General features: G+C 38.5%; 1 protein-coding gene across 3 annotated transcripts in view; it reads right to left on the reverse strand.

Annotated features, from left to right (window-relative positions):
• The window catches only part of IQGAP2 (IQ motif containing GTPase activating protein 2), a 266,105-nt gene that overhangs the window by 116,654 nt on the left and 128,553 nt on the right, over positions 1-20,898 (reverse strand). For all 3 annotated transcript variants that reach the window (XM_081053199.1, XM_081053197.1, XM_081053198.1), the window contains 3 exons: positions 16,977-17,133; positions 9,233-9,310; positions 5,825-5,901 (listed from right to left, as the gene is read on the reverse strand). In XM_081053199.1, coding sequence (XP_080909325.1) covers positions 5,825-5,901; positions 9,233-9,310; positions 16,977-17,133 — 312 coding nt within the window. The remainder of the gene's footprint in view (positions 1-5,824; positions 5,902-9,232; positions 9,311-16,976; positions 17,134-20,898) is intronic.

Consider the following 20,898-nt stretch of genomic DNA (forward strand, 5'->3'; position numbering starts at 1 on the left):
AGGAGAGAGGATGGTTCAAAGTATGAAGAAAATTTTGAACAAGGAGTGACGTGAAAGATATGAAAGGTGCAACTGCCCTCCTCACCTTAATCCCAAATACCGCCATCTCCAGATATCTCTCCTGAGAACATAGTATTATAGCCTGTCCTTTGGGTTAAGTAATTATCTCTAGGAACTTTATTTATAAATGCAAACGTGTTCTCTGTCAGAGTTGCAATCAATCTGGTATAAGGCATTGATACCGTGCTAAGGTCTGGCCACCTGCCACTTAAAAAATCGAGAGACATGGTTGGTGGAAAGAAAAGCAGGTTTACTCTGAATGCCAGAATTTTGGGAGGATGGCAGTCTCCTGTCCAAAGGCCATCTCCCCATTCCTAGACCGGTTAGGTTTTGTGATACACAAGAACAAAGGAAAGGGGAAGTTGGTCAGCCAGGTCCGAGGGCTGACTTCGCTTCCTGGGGTCTGGCCTGTTTTAAGATAATGTTATGTCTGGACTCTGGACTGGACTGGACCACCGAGGCCTGGGGCTTTATGTGTGTTCCAGTGTTTGGGCACCTGAGGATTAAGAAATTGCCCTTTCCAGGTTAAGATTCCGTTAATTAAATGGATAAACGAGGTATGGGTAGTCTTGAGAAAGGGAACAAAATGGAGTTCTTCAGTGAATCAGTGAGGGGAGAAAGAGAAAACAGCTAAATATCAGGGTGGATCAAACTGACAAGAGGCTAGATAGTAAGCTATGCAGTGAGTCAAACTGCAAACTACCTAAGTCTAATTACGTTATTGATTTACCAAATTTCACTCTTAAGGCATCAATCGGTTTCTTAATAGGAAAAGGGGTCCTAAGGGAAGAGAATATAAGACAAAGGAAGCTAAGCATTAATGCTTGTGGAACTGGTTCAAAGACAACTGGATAATCAAAGCAGCTGCCTGACTGAGAGAGCTGGTAGAGGAGCTGGTAGAGGAGCCCTTCTTCATAGACACAGGGTACACAGAACAGCTGGCCAACAAGAAGTAGGTCTGCCACAGCCATTTTCACAAATGCAAGCCCCAAATGTGTGCTATTTTGGCATCGTCGCTGCATTTGAAAAAACATGGGTGGGACAGTGCCTCCATAGTCTGCAGCAGAAGTAGTAGAAACTTCATGGTCAAATAAATTTTATACAGTATGAAGAGCAGAATCCAGAACTCTGATCTATTAAACTAGAAAGATCATCATGAGCACATGACTTTAAAAGGATTCCTTGGAGGGTAGTTGATTCCATGTCATATAGCAGGAATAATCAGGACAGGATTGGAACATTCTGTTAAGACAACAAAGCAAGGATATTTTAAAGAATGTCAGGGACAGGGTTACAAGGACAAAAGAGCTGGCCAGAAAGAGCTCCCACCGACCAAACTGAATCAATCTGCTCCATCAGAAAAGAACTCATCTTGGTTAAGTCTGTGAAAGGCCAGGAGTTCAAAACAATGATTAAAAAAAAAAAAAAGAATGGTATGAAGTGTACGAAAAGGAAGTTGTAATACAGAGAGAGAAAATAAGACATGTATAATTATATGTATTGATTTAACAAGTTGGGAAGTGTTATCAAAATACAGGTGCTTTGCTTTTTCTGTAATTGTCTATAGTCTAGAATATGTACTGGTTTCTATATATCGACTACATATATGCTACATGAAAGAATAATGACCAGGAACACTGAGTAAGCCAAATAACCTAAAAAACCAAGTGTATAAAGATAAGACCTGAGGAACACAAGTGGTGACAAAAACAGTCAGGTGGAAAGAGGCTCTGGCAATGATGGTCACACTCAATAGTCAAGCAGAGAGAGAGGATCCAGAAACATGATCTGAGATGATAAATCAGCCAAATGGCCCAAATAGCATGAGGTAGAGTCAATCCCTCATCTCCTCTGGGAGAAACCTCTAGAAAGCCCAACTAATTTCAAGAAATATTCAAAAGGCATACATAAGCTTTTAATAATGTGAACAGATCAAGTCCATACATCATTATGACAGGACAATGGGTTATGTAACACTGGCCAAACGAGACATGTAAGTAAATCATTTCTAGGTGATAGGGGATGTGCTGGGGGTGGGGACCAGATTACAAATAAGAACCTACCTCAAAGCCATATACTGAAAAGTAAAAAAAAGGTCTGATTGATTTCACAAGTAAAGTTCAGCCTGATGCTTGGTAGCCAGGATCTGTCAGACTCTCCTTCAAACTGGCGCCATGTTCTGACCGATAATTGATAGGTCAGAAACCAGATCTGTAAACGGACAGGTTTGTAGGGGTATTCTTTTGTTTCTGGTGCCCATAAGATCATGTCAACTCTGGTAGGTAGCAAAATATTATAGTCCTAAGATGAGTCAAAATTAGTGTATAAATAATGAAACGAGTGAAAGCTGTAGTGTAGACCTATTAGAAAAGGGTTTAAGTACGGTAAGCTTGTAATAATGCATCTGGGCATTTCACTATACCTTCAGGTATTTGAAGTGTTCAAAAAAAAATCAGTTCTACTAAATTTAATTGTTTAAAGGAATTCAATTGTATAACTAATGTTTAAACAGTTGTTTAACATATCGAGCAATAAACAACATGCAAAAATGCTCTTTTTTTGTATAAACGGCCTCCAGACAGTAAAAAAATAAAAAATAAATCAGTAGTATTAACTCAGCAGCAAGGCTCTCATTCCTTGAACTGGTTTCTCTTCATTGCACAGACTTTGAAACATTCCAAATGAAGCCACAAAAGGAAAACATGCCACATACACATTTCAAGTCCAAAGATACCCAGTCAGAAACAGTGGGTTTTCACTTGGTATTGAGATAATGCGTACTTTAGCTTTTCCTTTGATAGTCTTTCTGAATTTTCCAATTTTTTCCACAATGAGTATATTTTATTTTTATTTTAAATGAGAAAAAGATAAACATTTCTTTGAAAAGAGAATGAGGCCACCCATTCGTGAGGTGAGCGTCTCTACACAAGGCAAAGCTTGAGGATATCCTCTGGGGCTGCTGGTCTAATAACATTCACTGGTGTCTGGGCTAAGGAACATCCAGCTGAACTGACAAAGGGAGCCAAGAGCAGGAGGCAAGGAGCCTGGGGTCAGAAGGAAGTTGAAAAGGTGAGGGGGGTGGGGAAGGGAAGTAGATAGGAACACAAAGCAAGGGCAAGAACGCAGGAGTCTTAATGAGGTTGTTAAGCCCCAATCAAGAAGACAGGGAACAGGGGGCCAGCCTGGTGGCTCAGGCGGTTGGAGCTCCATGCTCCTATCTCCGAAGGTTGCCGGTTTGATTCCCACATGGGCCAATGGGCTCTCAATCAGAAGGTTGCTGGTTCAACTCCTTGACTTCAAGGGATGGTGGGTTGCACCCCCCTCGACTCCCACAAGGGTTGGTGGGTTGCGCCCCCGCAACTAACAACAGCAACTGGACCTGGAGCTTAGCTGCGCCCTCCACAACTAAGACTGAAAGGACAACAACTTGACTTGGAAAAAAGTCCTGGAAGTACACACTTTTCCCCAATAAAGTCCTGTTTCCCTTCCCCAATAAAATCTTTAAATAAAAAAGAAAAAAAAAAGGAGACAGGGAACAAAAGACAAGTTTGCACGGCCAAGAGCTATCCATCAACTCAGGCCCACAGGCTGGGGCAGAAGGAAGGTAGTGCCTGGGTACCTGAGGCATCTGCCCGCATGGGTCCTGATTTATAATCAGAATCTCTGACCTGCCTAATTCCCTATCAGGTAACGACAATGCTCTATACCAGCAATGCCGCTGTATCCAAAACCAGGATATAATAGCTGAAGACTTAATTGTTTATTCCCAGCATCACTTCTAATAACGCAGTGAGGGCAAACCCACTGTACTTACTAAAGGGCTCTGCAACCCAGCTTCCAAATGTGTCTGGCCCAACAGAGCAGAATATCAGCCTCCTATAAGTAACTGACTGCATTTTCAACCAGCGCAGGAAAAAGTTCTGATAGAAAAAACTTTAGATACACTTGAGACTTCTGAATTCCCTATCAAGAAGCAGCCAAACATTAAGTTTAGAACAGAGAAAAGCGAAAGAGATTCTCCCAGGGGATGCTGTTCATTAAGTAAATACTGTTTGAGGTCACAGCTGATAAGTGACAGGCTCAACAGGAATCTATTCCAGGATGAGTAACAGTAATGGGGACTCCACGATCAGTAACTGAATAACTGAGAAAAACAGTCCTAGATAATATCACACCAACACTATGCATACAAGTGGCAATAATAAGCAAGAAGTTGTCTTTTCTTTGTTTACCAAACTGTTCAACCATTGTTAAAACTATGCTGAACACACTGTCAACCTCAGTGCAGTTCTATACAACTTCTGTAGAAGAGCAGTGACATCACCAGAAAGGAACTTAGCATACCATTTCTTTATAAGCTGCTTAACAGTAATGCCCCAGGTGTCCACTTCAGGAAATCAGTTTAAGCTTATACAAGACATCCCATGAGCATGCTACAGATTTGGAGATTAGCTCTATGAAGCATGGATATGATAATGACATAAACTAATGGTGGCTGCTTAGCAGGTCACCAATATAGCATTAACCATTGTGTTAAGTGATCATTCTAAGAAGTGAAAAATAGTTGACAAAGAATGTTGGGCAACACATTTGAAACTATTCTTCAAAATAATCACTTTTGTATAAAACGCTTTTAGAAAACCTGTTGGCATAATGATACACTAGCTACATACGAGGAGATAGGCATAAAAGTGTTTTTTGTTCCTTTTTTTCCCCCACTTGTTCTAAATTATTAGAATAAAAAGAAATCATAGAAAAGGCACCTATATTTGGTCCATATTTCTAGCAACTGTCATCTTCCAAAGAAATCTCATAAGTACTGATAGGGGGGAAAAGTCAAATTATATGACATAATCAAAATTCTTCTCCAGCAGGCCAGCATTGCAGTGAATTATTACAGAAACCTTTTCCTTTGGAGAGGAAAAGAGCCAGGAAGAAGTTAATATAAACCTCTAGGCAGAAGATTCTGCCAGGAAAATGACTTCGAGTGATATAAACACAAGGCAGATGTTCTAAAAGAAATTTAAAATTTAATTCAACATGAAGTCTTTCGGCCATTACCTGTGTGCATGCAAGACAACCACCACAAAGTGATTTTTAAAAATCACTTTTGTTACCATCTAAAAATTACATCCTTCCAGTCCATTAAGAAATGATCTGTGAACTAGGAGAATTTCAACACTTTCAAAAATTAAGTTATCAAACAAATGCTTCAAAACAATGAATGTATCTTGCTTTGACTAATTGAAAGCAACTTCTAAGTTTCTTTTTTATCCTTAGGGTACAAGTTCTATTGAACAAATAAAACAAAAGTTATACTGAATTTTATTAAACTGTGATAAGAATTAAACCAAACTGATAATTTTAAGAGTACCAAAACCAAAATTATGAACATTAAAATACATCATTTGATGTATTTTAGCTATATTTGTAAATTAGATCATAACTCAAGAATATTGTAGCACATTACTATGAGATCCCTAGAAGTTTCAACTTAAATTGTCTCCTTATCATACTCATAGGTCTTTTATTCATTTTCTGTTTTTCTATTTTGAATTAGATTAAAAAAATCAGAAAAACATTTTTCAAGTTCAAGTACTGTTTTCCTGTGACAATTATTTTAATTTTATACCAGCAAATTCAAAATAGCTCAATCTAATAAAAAGTTATTCAGCATTACTAAAATAATTTAAGTTCTCTTTTAAAATTAAAGTTGTAGTTTTATTTAAATTTATTTCCTAGGCTTTGAGCTGTATTTTCCCACCTCAGTGCGTGAATGCAATAAATCATTCTTGGTATGTTTTTCCGGTCATAGACATCTGTTGTTTCTGGATAAAATATCTGGAAGACAAAAGAAACAATACGTTTATTATGTTTTCCTTTTCACAATTATTTTGTCTCCCAAATGGTTCTACTTTGATCGTTCTTGCTGTTCTGTGTTTATTTAAATGTAGAGAAACCTCTCAGTTATTGCTTCATCTTGTTCTACAGAACCAATCAGTGCATCTCGCTCTCTGCCTGACAAGGGGAGCCTCCTAGTGACTCAAGAGAGGGGTTGGGGTTCCCAGTTCACCACATCCAAGAAGGATGGAGAACAGAATAGCTAGGTGGCGGTTTCATTCCACAAGGCTTTCTGTAGCAGAGTCACTCTTGGGACTGTCCAGTGGACTGCTGGCTTGAGAAGGGTGTTCTTCTTAGAGCATTTTATTACATTGTTAAGAACTTGGCTACACAGTTCTGTAAACACGTGCATACACACATACACATGGATTTTTTTTTTCCCCTTAAAGTAACAGATTTCACTGAATACAATCTGGAAAATAAAGTATGATGGAAATACTTATAATCCCACCTCCAGATTGTCACTATTAGCATTTTGGTATATTTTCTTCCAGTCTTTTTTCTGTATTATGTCTCTGATTTTTTTTTAATGTTTTGTATGTGTGCGTTTAAAAACAAAATTGTACATATTATAAACCTGTTTAAAACACTTAATAGAACATGACTACTGTCCTGTCCCCTTCATTATTCTACAAGAACATTATTTCTAATGGGTACATGATTCTTTCACATTTTTGAATCATAATTTAACCAGTTTCCCATGGTTGAACATTTATCTGCATCCAATTTTTTTCCCTATTATATAAGTCACTGCAATGAACATCCCTGCATATTCTGAGCACCTGATTACCATTTTTGGCTAAACAGCTAAATATGAAGTTACTAGACTGAAAGTTCTGAACAGTAAGGCTTTTAATACCCATTTACACTATTCTTGAGCTTAAAACTAAAAGCCTAATAACAGATTTCAGAATAGGGTACCGAACTTATCTGTTCCTAAGCACCAAAAAATGAATAATTAGGCTCCAAGCTTCTAAGAGTAAGATAAGCATATTGGCATTGTTTGCTTTCAGTAAATATTTTATAAAATTTGGCATAAAAATTAAATCATGGTAGTATTTGATACTCAAATCCAATTTTCTGTTGGATATTGAAAAAGAAAAACACTGAATAAAACAAGAAGCAGTTTCTTGAGATATAAAGGTATAGTCACTGAGCCCTTAAAGAAATGTCTGTAGCCTAAAAATTTTCAAAACTCTTTCTAACTTTCCTTTAACACATTTGCTATTAAAATGTCAATTAGAAGAGGATTCCCAATTCAGAAGAATGTGACTAGGTTTAAAGTTCTATATATAAGCAGAGGACTAAAAATGTCCCTTCCCTTTTCTTTAAACAAAAGACCTTTATATTTATATTTCGTCTGGAAAATCATTATGAATGTGTCTTCTTTTAGTAAGGAAATGGGATCAATTTATAGTTCACCAGAACATTTTATTCAGCACTGTATTCCCAGCACCTAGCATGACGATGAGTACAGAGGAGGCACTTAATATGGACAAATGAAGGCATTAGCAAATACATCAATCAATTCAGTACACTGTTGGTTTTTCATCCTGCAACTAATTTATCAATGACTTCGTAATAAAAATCAGTGTTAAAATAAAAGCTGCTCTAAGGATCACTTGTTTGGCTTACATAATCAAGAGAAACCTGGCCCAACACACACACCATTGGAAGAGGTTTAAATAAAATCTATCAACCATAATGAAATTATCCTAATCTAAAGTTTGTTGTCTCATACAGAAAAATCCTATTGAAATTTATTTAGTAATCTGTTTACCACCAGCCCTACTTAGTACTTGCAAAATCAAAATCTAGAAATATGAGTTCGGTACTATAACTAGTTCCCAGAAGGGAACAGCATTTAATGTTCTGGGCATTTTAGGAGAGGCAAAGGGGTTAAAAATGGCAGAATAAACCAATATTGAGTATTTTGAAATAATATAAGCTGAGCTAAAACAGATATCAGCAAAAATACATTAAAAATAGGCATTCATAATTTACATTAAGGAATTTTTGCTTTTGTTGTCACTGGTGTTTTTAACTGCAAACCTGGATTAGTAATAACAACAACAACACATGTTTTAATTAGTCAGTAGCATATCCTCTGCCTTCAAGCTGGACCACTCCTAAATCATATCTTTAACACAGCTGTACATACGAAGCAATATGAAGGTATGAACTATAGATACATACAAAAACCTGATGGATCTTGAGGGCATTATGCTTACTGAAAAAAGTCAATTGCTAAAGGTAACCTATCTATAACTTCTATACTTCTGTCACTTCTATAACACTGTCAAAATGACAGAACTATAGGGATGGAGAACAGAACAGTGGTGGCATGGAGACAGGGCTAAGCAAGATATGCAATATAAAGGCCCGCTCCTCTGCAACGTCTGTACCTTGATGGTGGTGATGGTCACACAAATCTGTTCATGGGATAAACCTGCATGGAACTGCCCCAAATACACAGAAATGAATGCATATAAAAATGGTGAAAATTGAATAAGTCTGTAGTCTAGTTAACATTAATATACCAATGTCAATTTATGATTGTACTACAGTTATGAGATGTCACCATTGGGGAAAGTTGAAGGAAGAATACACACTGATGAACTATTTTTGCAACTTCCTTTGATTCTATAATTTCAACATAAGAAGTTTATGAAATAGCTCTACAATTTCTATCAAAAGCAATTATTTCCTCATTTCCCCTATTTATCTGTCTGTCACACAAGCTTAAGTGTGCCTGCTCTTTGAATTTAACAAGCTCTGAATATTTGCTGAGTTTTATTTGGAAGATCTATTTCAGGAGTAAGAGCTATAAACCCCTAGCCTTTAAAATTGAAAGTGATGGAATGATTTATAATAATAATTTATAAAAATAAACTTATAATAATAATCTATAATGATATACCACATGGTGCTACAATGAGATTTGAAATCTTAAGTATAAGTAGCAACACAAAAATGGGAGGTGGCTATTTTAAATCAACTATCTACCAGTGAAAGCTTGTTCTGATCTTGTCTACTTTGTATACATTTTACCTGGCTGCTCTTGACCTGTATGCATACTTCACTCTTGCCATATATTACTTTGCATAGGCCTTTCTATGTTCCTGTTGGGTCCTCACTTTTCTCATTCCTGAGCCAATGAGGCAATCTTCTGCAAACATACCCAGTCTGCCCAACCATTTCGCATAACGTGGTATTTGTACACTGCCCCGTTTTGGTTTCTCAGATCAGATTCCAGTATTTGAAGGCTTACCTTGGGTAGACCAATAGACTCCATGGCTCTTAACCACTGGACGGTATTATCTGTATGTCGAAAATGAAGGCCAGACTTCTAATGTGAGGATGGGATGGGGTGGGAGGGGGGAGAAAGAAGGAACCACACAAATAGTGAGTCATTTGCAATAACTTTTTTCATTATCAGGATGCTTTTCAATTGTATTTCTCCTGGAATAGAGTTATTAAAGTCCATATAAAACAACTAGAGACACAGTAAAGTAGATTACACTAACTCAGCAAAACCCCAACCATCTGTAAAGAACCATTCCAGTTTCCATTATTCACACATTTAAGGTAACTCTGAAGTAGAATCTCAAAGACCATTTAATGTCGAGCACATGCCAAAGGATATTTTATGAAACATATGTGCACATGCATACACACACACACACACACACACACACACACACACACACACTCGGTGTCAAGATTTGGGGAATCATAGCCAAAAAGCCCAGGAACTTCAGGAAAAACAAACATGGTTTTTAGAAGACTAAGTAAAATGGTTTTTTTCTGGTTTCTGGTTCTGCCAAATCATTTTTTCTGCTCATTAATGAAATGTTCTGTAGAAAATCTTGAAAATGTAGAAAAATACAAAGATGAAAACAAAAGCCACCCACAATACAGAGCTAATTTTGGTATCTATTCCTTCTGCAATTTAACCCTAATCTTGGCCTTTTAAAATAAGTAAACCTTCAATGGAAATGTTTTACAAGATCTTTTATACCCATATAATAAAAATAGTCTTTTTATATCTTCCATTCTTTTTTACAGTTCTAATTAGTCATTTTTTCTGCAAATTCTATAAATATAGCATCCTTGCCTATATTCATGAAGTTGTATCAGATAATGAACCATTGAGAGCTTGAAATGTTCTCGTATTTTTAATTAGTAAAATGAATAGCACAATGTTATCTATTTTTTAAAAAGTAATAATAGCAAGTGTCATCATATCACTAATGCCGAATAATCACATTCAGAAAGCCTCATCTTTCCCATCTTCTGTGACCTATAATCTAATAGTTTATTTAACAAAAAGTATTTTTGTTGCTGTTAGAAATTATAAAATAAGCAAATTAACATTTGACAAATATTTATGGCTTTTTAATAGTGGTCACTATTGAGATTGGACTGTGTGTATCACTTTATGTAAATTATCTCTAAGTTTCAAAACACGCTGCAAGGTGATTTTCATTAGCATACTTTAGAGATGGGGAAACTTGGGCCAAAAAGATGAAGTGATTTGCCCAAAGTCAAACACCTATTAGTGGCTGATCTGGGATTCAGGACTAGGTCTCTCCAGATCTGAAAACCTTCCCTGTGTTCACACCACTCCCCAGAGAAGAACAGAGGATCTAATGATCGTGGATTATTCTTCAGAGGGAAGAAATTAGCTAGTTACTATGAAATGACTAGAGGAAGGGAGAGAAGAAGAATGAAAATGAAAGGGAAAAAAGGAAAGAATAAAGAGGAAAAGGGAAAAAGGAAGAATAAAGAGAGCTAGTACCCAGACAGTTAACAGCCAGGCTATAGTGCCTAAGGGTTTGTGACTCAGCATAAACAACTTCTGCAGAATACAAACAATTCTCAGACACGGTCATTTTTTGGCCATGGAAAAACCATTTGGAAACAATAACAACCCTTGGCTAAGTCTGATTATAGACAAGCCACTTAGTCTAGTATTAATATATGGGATGGGTGAAAAAAAATGGACCAGCTAAAAATGATTATAATGGACTAAGATGATCTTGAATTGGAAACAATCCACAATCATGTCAAGGCAGAGAAAAGGCCCTTTGGCACCACAAAATAACTACCCCCATTTTCAAGACTTGCTTCTTGATTCATGATCCTATTCAATCTTCTCACCTCCTGGGTAAAAATTACCAAGACACCAAATTGATCCTGCTTTCTGACAACACCCAAAAGATAACCGGGGTCCTTACTTCCTAATACCTTAGCATCAGCCAACACAAGTCCAAATCCAGACTAAGCCCCCTCCTTTCTCCTCCTCAGGACTCCATAGGTATGCATTTTTCTTGCTACGAGTTAAATAAAACTAATTTTGTTTGAACCAGGTGGTTTTCTGGGGGACTTTGGCTGGAGTGTTCACTAATTCCAAACCATGTAACAAAGACACTTATCCATTTAGTTATCTTATTAGCTAGTAACCTCAGGAAAGTTACAAATTTCTCTGAACCTTGGTTCCTCAGCCATACCATGGGAATAGGATCTCTTCTTTCAGTTGCGGAGATTAAATAAAAATATTCGTAAAGCACTTCATTACAAAGTGCACTTAAGAATGCAATAACTGTTAGCTATTACAATTATCATGCTACAATACTGGGCTTGAAACTTTTATTTACCTTTAAGATCAGAAAAAAGTTTAGCCCTTCATGCAAGAGGCACTAACGGAAAGGGGGGTTGTCTTGGTTATATTTCTACAGTAAAGAAAATGACAGATTTCAATTCCTTCATCCGTTTTATTTTATTTTTTTTTAACTAAAAATTTTCAATTACAGTTGACATTCAGTATTATATTAGCTTCAGGTGTACAGCATAGTGGTTAGATATTTTCCTTTATCCATTTTAAACACTGAGGAACACTGACTTCAATGGGAGAACTGCATTAACTTAACATCTTTAATCTACTAGACTTGCTTCAATTAGAATAAAAATGGTCTTCTAAACTGGCTCAAGATAGTCCATTATAACCATTTTTAGCTTGTCCATTTTTTTCACCAATCCTATATATTAAAACTAGATGAAGTAGCATGTCTATAATCAGACTTAGCCAACGGTTATTATTGTCCATCTACCTCATTTCTTTCAGGTATTGAACTAGAAAGTATATGCTGATTTTCCACTGCTGAGCTATTACCACACCAACAAACAAGGTTATTCTCACTTAAACTGAGTAGATGAGGAATTATGTAAGTCTTCTTTGGATGGTAGCTTCTTACATAGTAAGAAGCACTTTAGAACTATGAGGTAGCTTAGAAACCATTAATTACTCTAATTTGCTTATTTAATAGTAAGGAAACTGAGGGCCCAAGCATTTAAGACACACTCATGTTGACCTAACTTGTTAAACTCAGGGTCAAGACTAGCTTGCCAGACCTCAGACTCTGAGTCCAAATATTCTGTTCAATTTGCAGAGCCTCCGAACTACCACCCCAAATGTTCACGGTGTGCTTATTTCTATCAGGCACTGTGCCAAGTGCTGTGCACAGACAATCACAGTATCATTACAAACACTGATAACTATTATTATTCACACTTTACAGGTGAGGAAACTGAGGCTCATGGAGGCCAACTTAGTGGTGAGGCCAGACTCAAATGTTTTGATTCACAGCTCACACTACTAACCACTATGGATATGCTTTCCTTACCTAAGCCTCACCAAAATTTTCACCCCTTATTATAAGTCTATAATGATCAATGCAGGGTCCGGAACAATACTATGTTTGACTTTGAGCTTTGTCAGGCTGAGTCCTCTTCAAGGAATGCCTTCCTTCCTCCTCTTCTTTCCCTTGTCCATCCCAGTAGTCAGCTTGGGAATACTCACTCATCTTTCAAGCCTCTATCCCAGAAAACTTCCTGGCTTCTTCACCACCCTTCCCCTTTGGAACTGACCACTCTCTCCTGGGTTGTCTCCCACTGTCCACTCAGCTGTCTTCTCTTCACCTCCCTCCATCCACTTCCAATCTCTTTCCAGGATTCACCCTTTGTTTTCCCTCTTGAATCCATTTACTTCTTGTCTATGCAGGCCACTGTCACCTGGACTGAATAATCCCCTCACTACACTCTGCCTCCACCCTCATGCTCCCTCTGATTTATTTTTCACATAAGCAGCGGACTGATTTTTCTAAAGCACATACTGCACCATGATGCCTCTGTTTTAACATTTCAAAAGCTTCCTCCCACACCTGACTCCATACTTAGGAAGAAATCACAGATCCTCCATGTGTGACTTTGTGATCTGCCTCTGCTTCCCTCCTGGTCTCATATCTCAGCAGAGTCCCTCATGGAAGCCTTGTAGTCACTCAGTTTGGCCAAGCTCTATTCTTCCTCGAGTAGTCTCTCACAAATGGGTCCCCTCTCTCTTAACTATCTCCCCACTCCCACCCTTAACTCTACCCATGGATGATTTTCTTCTCATTTTTCCAGACTATGAGTAAATGTGTCTCAGGAAGCACATCTTCTGTCCATTGCTATCCGTCAAGTTCTTCCTTCATATACTTATCACAATTCACAACTCTATATTTAGTCACTGTCGACCTCTCCAACTGTAAGCACTGTGAAGCCATGTCTGCCTTGCTCACTACTCTGCCTTGAGTGCCTGGGACAGTGCCTGGCACATAGTAGGTGTTCATAAGTTTTGTATAGATGGATGAGTTCTACCCTCTATGTATTTCTATCATAGTACAGCTTTAGCTTCTTTCCCTATAACTTTATTAAAAATGTTTTATATTCATGTTTATCTACCATTAGAACAGTGCAGTGATTACTATGAGTGCACCTGCTTGGGTCCCTGGCCAAGAGAGTCTGCCTGACTCAGTAGCTTCGGTTGGGGTCCAGGAGTTCATATTTTAATACACATCCATCAGGTGGTTCTGCAGGAGGTGTGAACATCACACTTAAAGGCAGAGAGTCGAATCTGAAGCACCTTAAATAGGCATCAAATAAAGCATAGAAAGCAAGAAAGTTAACGGAGTCCTTTGGCTTACTTTAAACCACTGTCATCCATTTCTTCACCCAACAGCTATTTAACTAGCACCAGACTCTGTACCATTCACTGAAGATGTGGCAGAGAAAACACACATGGTCGTTGCCTTCATGACAAGACAATGATTACAGTATACCATGGTGTATCCAAGAGGGACAGTGTCAGATTCCACTGCAAACTTGCCATGGTCATGTAACTCAGATCTGAGGGGGGTACGGAATGATCAGGGAAAGAATACTCATCATTGGAAGGTTTAACTCTAAGACCTAGGTCATCTTTCTAACCCTAATTTAAAGAGGGGCCAGGGTTGCATATAAGCTGGCAAAGGGTAGGGCAGCATGAAAGCTCCCGACTGCTTCACTCAAAGCCGTCTGTGCCCACACTGAGGACTTCAGAGCTCGGACACAGGCTCATGCCTGGGGACACACTGCCTAACAGGCAGGTCATATTTCATGGCTGCAGTCTAGGCAGAGCCTGCCGTGAGAGCCCATGCTCACTGAACTCATGGTTTCCAGATGGCACATCAAGGGCTGGGCCTGGGTTAGTGAGTACCCTTGGGTTTCGACATGTTGGCCACAGTCTCATGATTTAGTATTCCTTGAAAAGGACCACATGACAGGCTTTAACCCTGAAGAACTCAAGAACAGGAAGTTAATTAAGTCTTCTGTTCACTAATATTTGTCTCCTTTCATTTTGTAAAATAAACGAAATGGCCTTAAAATAAAACTATGACTACATGGCAAATCACTAAAAATTCCCATTCAAGGACATGAAGCACTTTCAGGGGTTTAATAAAAGGAGTAAAAGAAAAGTCTCTTTTCTCCAGTGATTTAACCGAGGGGTAGTTTCCATTTGTCCCATGTTTTCTCCCACATCACAGCTGGCATCAACCCCCTTCCTTCTGCTACTTCCTTTCTTTCCACCCCTCTCCTAGCATCTCTTCTTCTGGGCACCCATCTTCCACGGGCCTGATGGGACGGGGGATGGCAAAACGCAGCACTTCCCTCTCTCACACTGTTTAACTTAGGGATGACTCACCTGCCTAGGCTCTACAGATATCTTATTCTATAACAAGAGATTGGAAATACTTTCCCTGTCTCCATCCCATAGACAAGTTACTATTTATTCAACTAGCAGGATCTCTAAGGCCAAGAGGAAACAGTAGCTGTTTAAATTGCCACGAGGGTATCCACAACTGAACTAGAAAGAGACACCTGTATTCAAGGTGTTTGATGTCCCAGGAGGGGGAAAGAATTAGCCCACTCTCTGCTCTGGGGCTCACTTCCACTGAAGGTCTGTCTTTCCATCTTGATTCTCACCATGCATAACATTAAAGCAAAATACCCACAATCCCCTTTCAGGGTGGGCTGGAGCCCAGCCTAATTATACCTTAACTCTGTTGTTAAATCTACACGGCTGTTAGTACTAACAAGTCAAGATCTTGGTAATAACCATTATCAAAGCAATGGAAAAAAGTGCTCTAAAATGTGGACATATGTTACCTTATTTTATGATGTGGGTATACAAACTTCTTTTCTGTGCTTTTCTGAAAATATTTTTCAAAATTAAAAACGAATTTTAATTTTGGCTGGCTAAGTCATTATTTCATTCAACTCTTCTGAAAAGCTATACTGAGCTGAAAAGTCTAGGGTGAGACACATGACTTCGTAAAGTCAAACTTATGTTAACAAATGCAAACACTTTCATTCATAACATTATCTAAGACAGAAACTTTTGCTCAGTCACTTATTAGACTAGACCATGGAAACAGACTTGTCAAGAAAGATTTGTCAGTTCACCTTGTCTATTAGCCTAAATGATTACTCAAACATTTGCTCTGAATTCAACATACATATTTTAAAAATAAATTTCTCTCAATAACAACTGAAGGGTACTATGAATCATGCAATAAAAGGGAACACATTCCATTTTCAACTATACTTAATGTCCTTGCAACTGTAAGAGAAATAACTTTTAAGGCTATTTGAAAATCTGCAGATAAAAAATACTGATAGAAGGAACTGAATACAATATATTAAGAAAATAAAGAATCAAGTTTCAAAGAAGGTTTAGAAACCGTGATCTGAAGTGGACAAGAAATCACATATTCCAGGAGGAACACCAAACATTTTAAAAGTCCCTTTTAAAGACATATCTAATGAAGGAGTCTTTTAGGTCAGCATTTACTTTATCCTCCTTCACTTTATAATGAAAAACTTCAAGCATAAAAGTGTAGACAGAATAGTATAATGAACTCCTATGCACCCATCATCCAAATTCAATGATTGTGAATTCATGGCCCATCTTGAATCATATATCCAAACTCCACCCAATTATTTTGAAGCAAATCCTAGATATATTACTTTATCTGTAAATATTTAGACCTGTTCTCTAAAATGTCAGAATTTTTTTATTTATACAAGATTGGTATTTATTTTGGTTTTGTGTTCTCCATATACCTTCTCAAATTAGCTGTGAAATAATTCTTCAAACTAGTTGCATACAAAAAGGTTAGTCTTATTTTGTTTTAAACACCAAATAGAAAGGAATTCCTATCTGATTATTCAATAGTACTACTTGTTTTATCACATTGGCCCTAACTCTTTGGGGCCACAAGTTCAAGATCCAGCTGGATACTTTATTCCTTGATGAGAACAAGGGGAGTAATAAACTATGTGGTGGTGAAACAAAGGAGGTGTGAAGTGCTGCCACTTTTACATTTATTGGCACTAATAAAAATGACCTCCATGAAGGAATAATGGGGGCAGCTCCACAAATCAGAGGCCTCTCAGCCTTAGCCCAGAAATAGAAACACTTTGCTTTTAAAATTGCTGCTGCTTCGGGAATGATTATTAACAGTCTTCAAAGACCTAGGATGCCCCCTCCACCTCACAAAATTCTTGTAGAAACACTAAAAAAAAAAAGGGAAAGGAAATGAAATACTGAACTTTAACTTTTAGCTGGAAGCCCAAACCAATTAGATCACAGTTACCTTATAACGTGTTTGTTCCACATCATAGATCTTTTTCTCTGATACCATTTTTGGGGCAAAGAACTTGGCTAACTTCGCAAGGTAAACTCCGTTCCGGAGCCCTTCTTCCAGTTCAGTGGTTGGTGGCAATTCTTCAACTAAGCAGACTTCCATCCACCTAAAAGGATTAAGAAAAACCTTAACGTGATTCCAGTTGGGTGACTTTTTATAAATGAAATGATAACAGCATCTCACTATGTGTGATGGGGACAGTAATAAAGAGAACAGAATCTGAAACATCTTCAGGTGTCATAGATGGAAAGAGAGGACTTCTTGCATGGGACAAGGATTCGGAACATGAGATGAACAAGGGATACACACAAGCCCACAGGCCCTGAACTCAATACTGTGCCAGAGCTTGTAAACTTCACCTTTCTCTGCGTCTCTGCCAATTCTCTTTTGTACCACAGAGGAAAAAGGTCAACACATTTTGGATGGGTGGAAACAGTCCTGCTGACATTACAGAAAGACGAATTCTAGTCTATTAGCCCTTAGAAGAAGAGATTCTTGTAGAGGTTATGCTTTTGAGAGAGCATGATTCAAGGTGCTGCAAAACCTGCAGTAGCCCCAGTCCGGAAATGACTACCAGGAAAGGTAGGAAGGCAAGGAAAAGGAACATCAAATTTCAGAAAGCAGATGTGGTCTTCTTTAAATAATACACATTCCTTTTTCTGATACCAGAAACTTATTACAATATGCTTACCTTTTCAGGAAGGTACAGTACTTAACTGCGTTCTGAAAAAATATTTCAGAACAAGATTCAGATTAAATCTTAGGACATTGTGCCAGTATTGCAGAAAAGAGCGCACCAAGGTCATTACTGGCTGAAGGACACACAGTAGGGGGGGAGCCAGGTCAGTTCACATTTCATACTGGTGTGCCGAGAATCTGCCAACGTTGTGAGAATAATGCCTCCCATGCTTACCTACTGTAAGCTCCAAGAGGCAGGTGTGCAGGCTCTCAGTAGGGCAGCCCCCCACTTCCCTGCAACTGCTCCACAAACAAATCATAAACTGTTAGGGTGAGCGCCGTACCTATATAGCTCGTCCCCCCGGAGGATCATTAACACAACAGTGGCTGATCCTATCAACATTTGGCAGACACGAGAGTACTGTTCTGCAATATTAACAACTGATCCTGGTCCAAGCAGCAAACACTGTAAAATGTCTGAACTGCTTGTAGCTCTGGACAGCATCTTTTAAAAGCTCAAAGAGCCCCTAATCAGCAAGGAGTATTTACTGACCACTTATTAGGCACTGTAGGAATATGTGAGAAAAATATAAACAGCAGCCCTGCCTTCCAAGAACATTAAATATCACTGAGAAGGCAATGCAACTGTAAGGAAACACCAGAGAACCACATATGAGAGGCTGTTATGTCCAATGTTACGTGTTAGTGCATAAGAAGACAAAGTTTGGGAATAAAGAGGGGCTATTGGGTTATCACTGGAGTAATAGGGAAAACACAGACGAGGTGGTGGGGCCTGAATTCGATCTAGAAGAAAGGAGTATTTGAAAAGGCAGGAGGACCGGAAGAGCCGGGAACAGCACAGACCAGAGGCATCACCGAAACATGGCTGACTCGTGGAGAAAACCCAGGGGCCTTTGGAGTTCATGGGGAGAAAGGAAATGAAGCTGAGCATATACAGGGAAGTGGAGCTCTGGAGGACCTAGCACAAGAGAAGTGCTGATATTCCCTGCCACAGGAAGCGGGAGCTCCTGCAGTTTCAAAGCAGAGGAGTGACATGCTAACAGTGGTGATTAGAGAAAATTAATCTTGAATGATGGATGCCTCAGAGACAAAGAGCTCTGTCAGGCTTTTCTCATTGTGAGAAACTGAGGGATGAGATTAGACAGGAAGAAATAGGGAAGGAGGAAACCATGAAACATTTCAAGGAAACAGTAGCAGGACTTGGTGAGAGCTTAGAAAAGGGGGTAGAAAGAAAGAGAAATTACCAGCCAGGGAAAGGGGCCTGGTATGAAGGGAGCTCTCTGCACCTGGACTCAGCCCCATGTACACCGTGAAACCCCAGACATTCCCTAACCTCCCTAGACATCGGTTTTCTCTCCTGCTAAAGGGAACAGAGTAAAAAGGATGGGATGATATCCTAGCAGGACTGTGAAACTGGAAGAACAGGAACAGGTAGGTAAAAGGAGACAATGAACTTGGTTTTCACATATCACACACAAGGTAAATAAAGGATTTTTGGTCTATATGAGACTTGTTTCAATTAGATTGAAGAGCATTACAGACTTGATACATTTTTTAAAAATTTAAGAAATCAATAACAATGTTGCCTTTTTAAATAAATATCTGGCCATGTTAAAAACCATTACACTAGACTGAGTTTCTAATCTAAATAAACTACAAAATGACAGCACTGTGCTATTTAAACATTAGAACACAATCTGTTTTCAAATAGTTATCTTAATTTAAAAAATTTTTTTCACACAATATTTAATTTCTTCACAACAATCCTGTAATTGGGCTGCATGTGTGAGGGATAGGGGAGAGGTAAACTGACAATTGGTAGTAGGAATAGGGGAAGATAAATCGACAATTGGGAGCAATGGGCAGGAAGCTAAACTATAAATGACTGAAGTATGATATTTTAGACTTGGGTTTGTTAAAAAAAATGAAGATAATCGCACTTTTTTGTCTACATGAGAATACATGTGCAGTTGGTTTAAAACACTAATGACACCAGAAACAGAGAACATAGGATAGGTACAGCCTATTTAAAATACAGCCCTTGCTAATGCCTGTGATATTACCAACTACTGAAAGGCAAAGGCTGCCTCTTTATAATCTCTTGTGCCTGCTAATAGGTTTATATGCAGCGGGTACCCAATGTTATGAAAGATGCTGTCTGCTTAAGAAAAATTTTCCAAGTCGTACTGTTACATCTTAAATATTTTAGGACATTGCCTAAGACTTGCAAATGTAGCAATTTTTCAACATTAGGCATCAATGGAGATATCTCCTTTTCATTGCCTTGAAAGTCAAAAGATGATGCTATTATCATCAATGATAATAGTATTTATTAAGCACTACTTTGTGCTGGAACCTGGACTTAATATGTTATGGGGACTATCACTTAATCTTCAAGACCACCCCACAAGGAAGAGGTGCTATTAGGGTCACCATTTGGAATGATAATCTGAGGCTCAGAAAAGCCCAAGACCACACACCTAGTAATTGAAAAAACATCAAAAAGCTGCCAGGGGCTTTTGCTCCTCCTATTCCAACTTTTAAGTTCTCAAAAGTCACTCACAGAAACATGAGTCTTCCAGTCCATTCCCACAGCCTCCGTGCAAAAACAAAAGTGATAACAGAACACTCCAGGATACTTCCAGTGTAGCAGTAAGAGTTCCATGGTTTGGAGAGGCACATGCTGTCATTCTTCTAGTGTAAGGTCAGAGGTAGTACAGTCACTCTTAGAGTTGAGCAAATTTCCGGGGGGTTCATTTTTCTTTTAGAATGCCCTCCTCGTCACCTCTTTGTCATCTACTCCGCAAGAGTAAATGGCCTGGGCTGCTTGTGGGTGTTGTTGCAAGCAATAGTTAGAGGAAGCTTGGAGCCTATCTAAACAGAGTCGCCTCCTGAAGAACTCCTGCAAACCTAGACAGGATCTCAAAGTCTTCTCATCATATACGATGTGGAAATTCCTATCAATTTTTAGTCAATATCTGATCAATACACTTACACGAGAAATAATTAAATTTCTACCACCAACTTCAGCCTCAGTGGCTTATCTGTTATACAAGCGAGTATTACCCCGTCAAACCAATAACTCTAAGTGTCCCTTTTGTGGTCTTTTGGGGTAAAACTTCCTATAGCAATCACACTGTCAAGACCTCTGGCTTGCTGCTCAGAACATCTA

Source organism: Rhinolophus hipposideros (genome assembly GCF_964194185.1).
Source record: "Rhinolophus hipposideros genome assembly, chromosome: 7".
Classification (NCBI taxonomy): Eukaryota; Metazoa; Chordata; class Mammalia; order Chiroptera; family Rhinolophidae; genus Rhinolophus; species Rhinolophus hipposideros.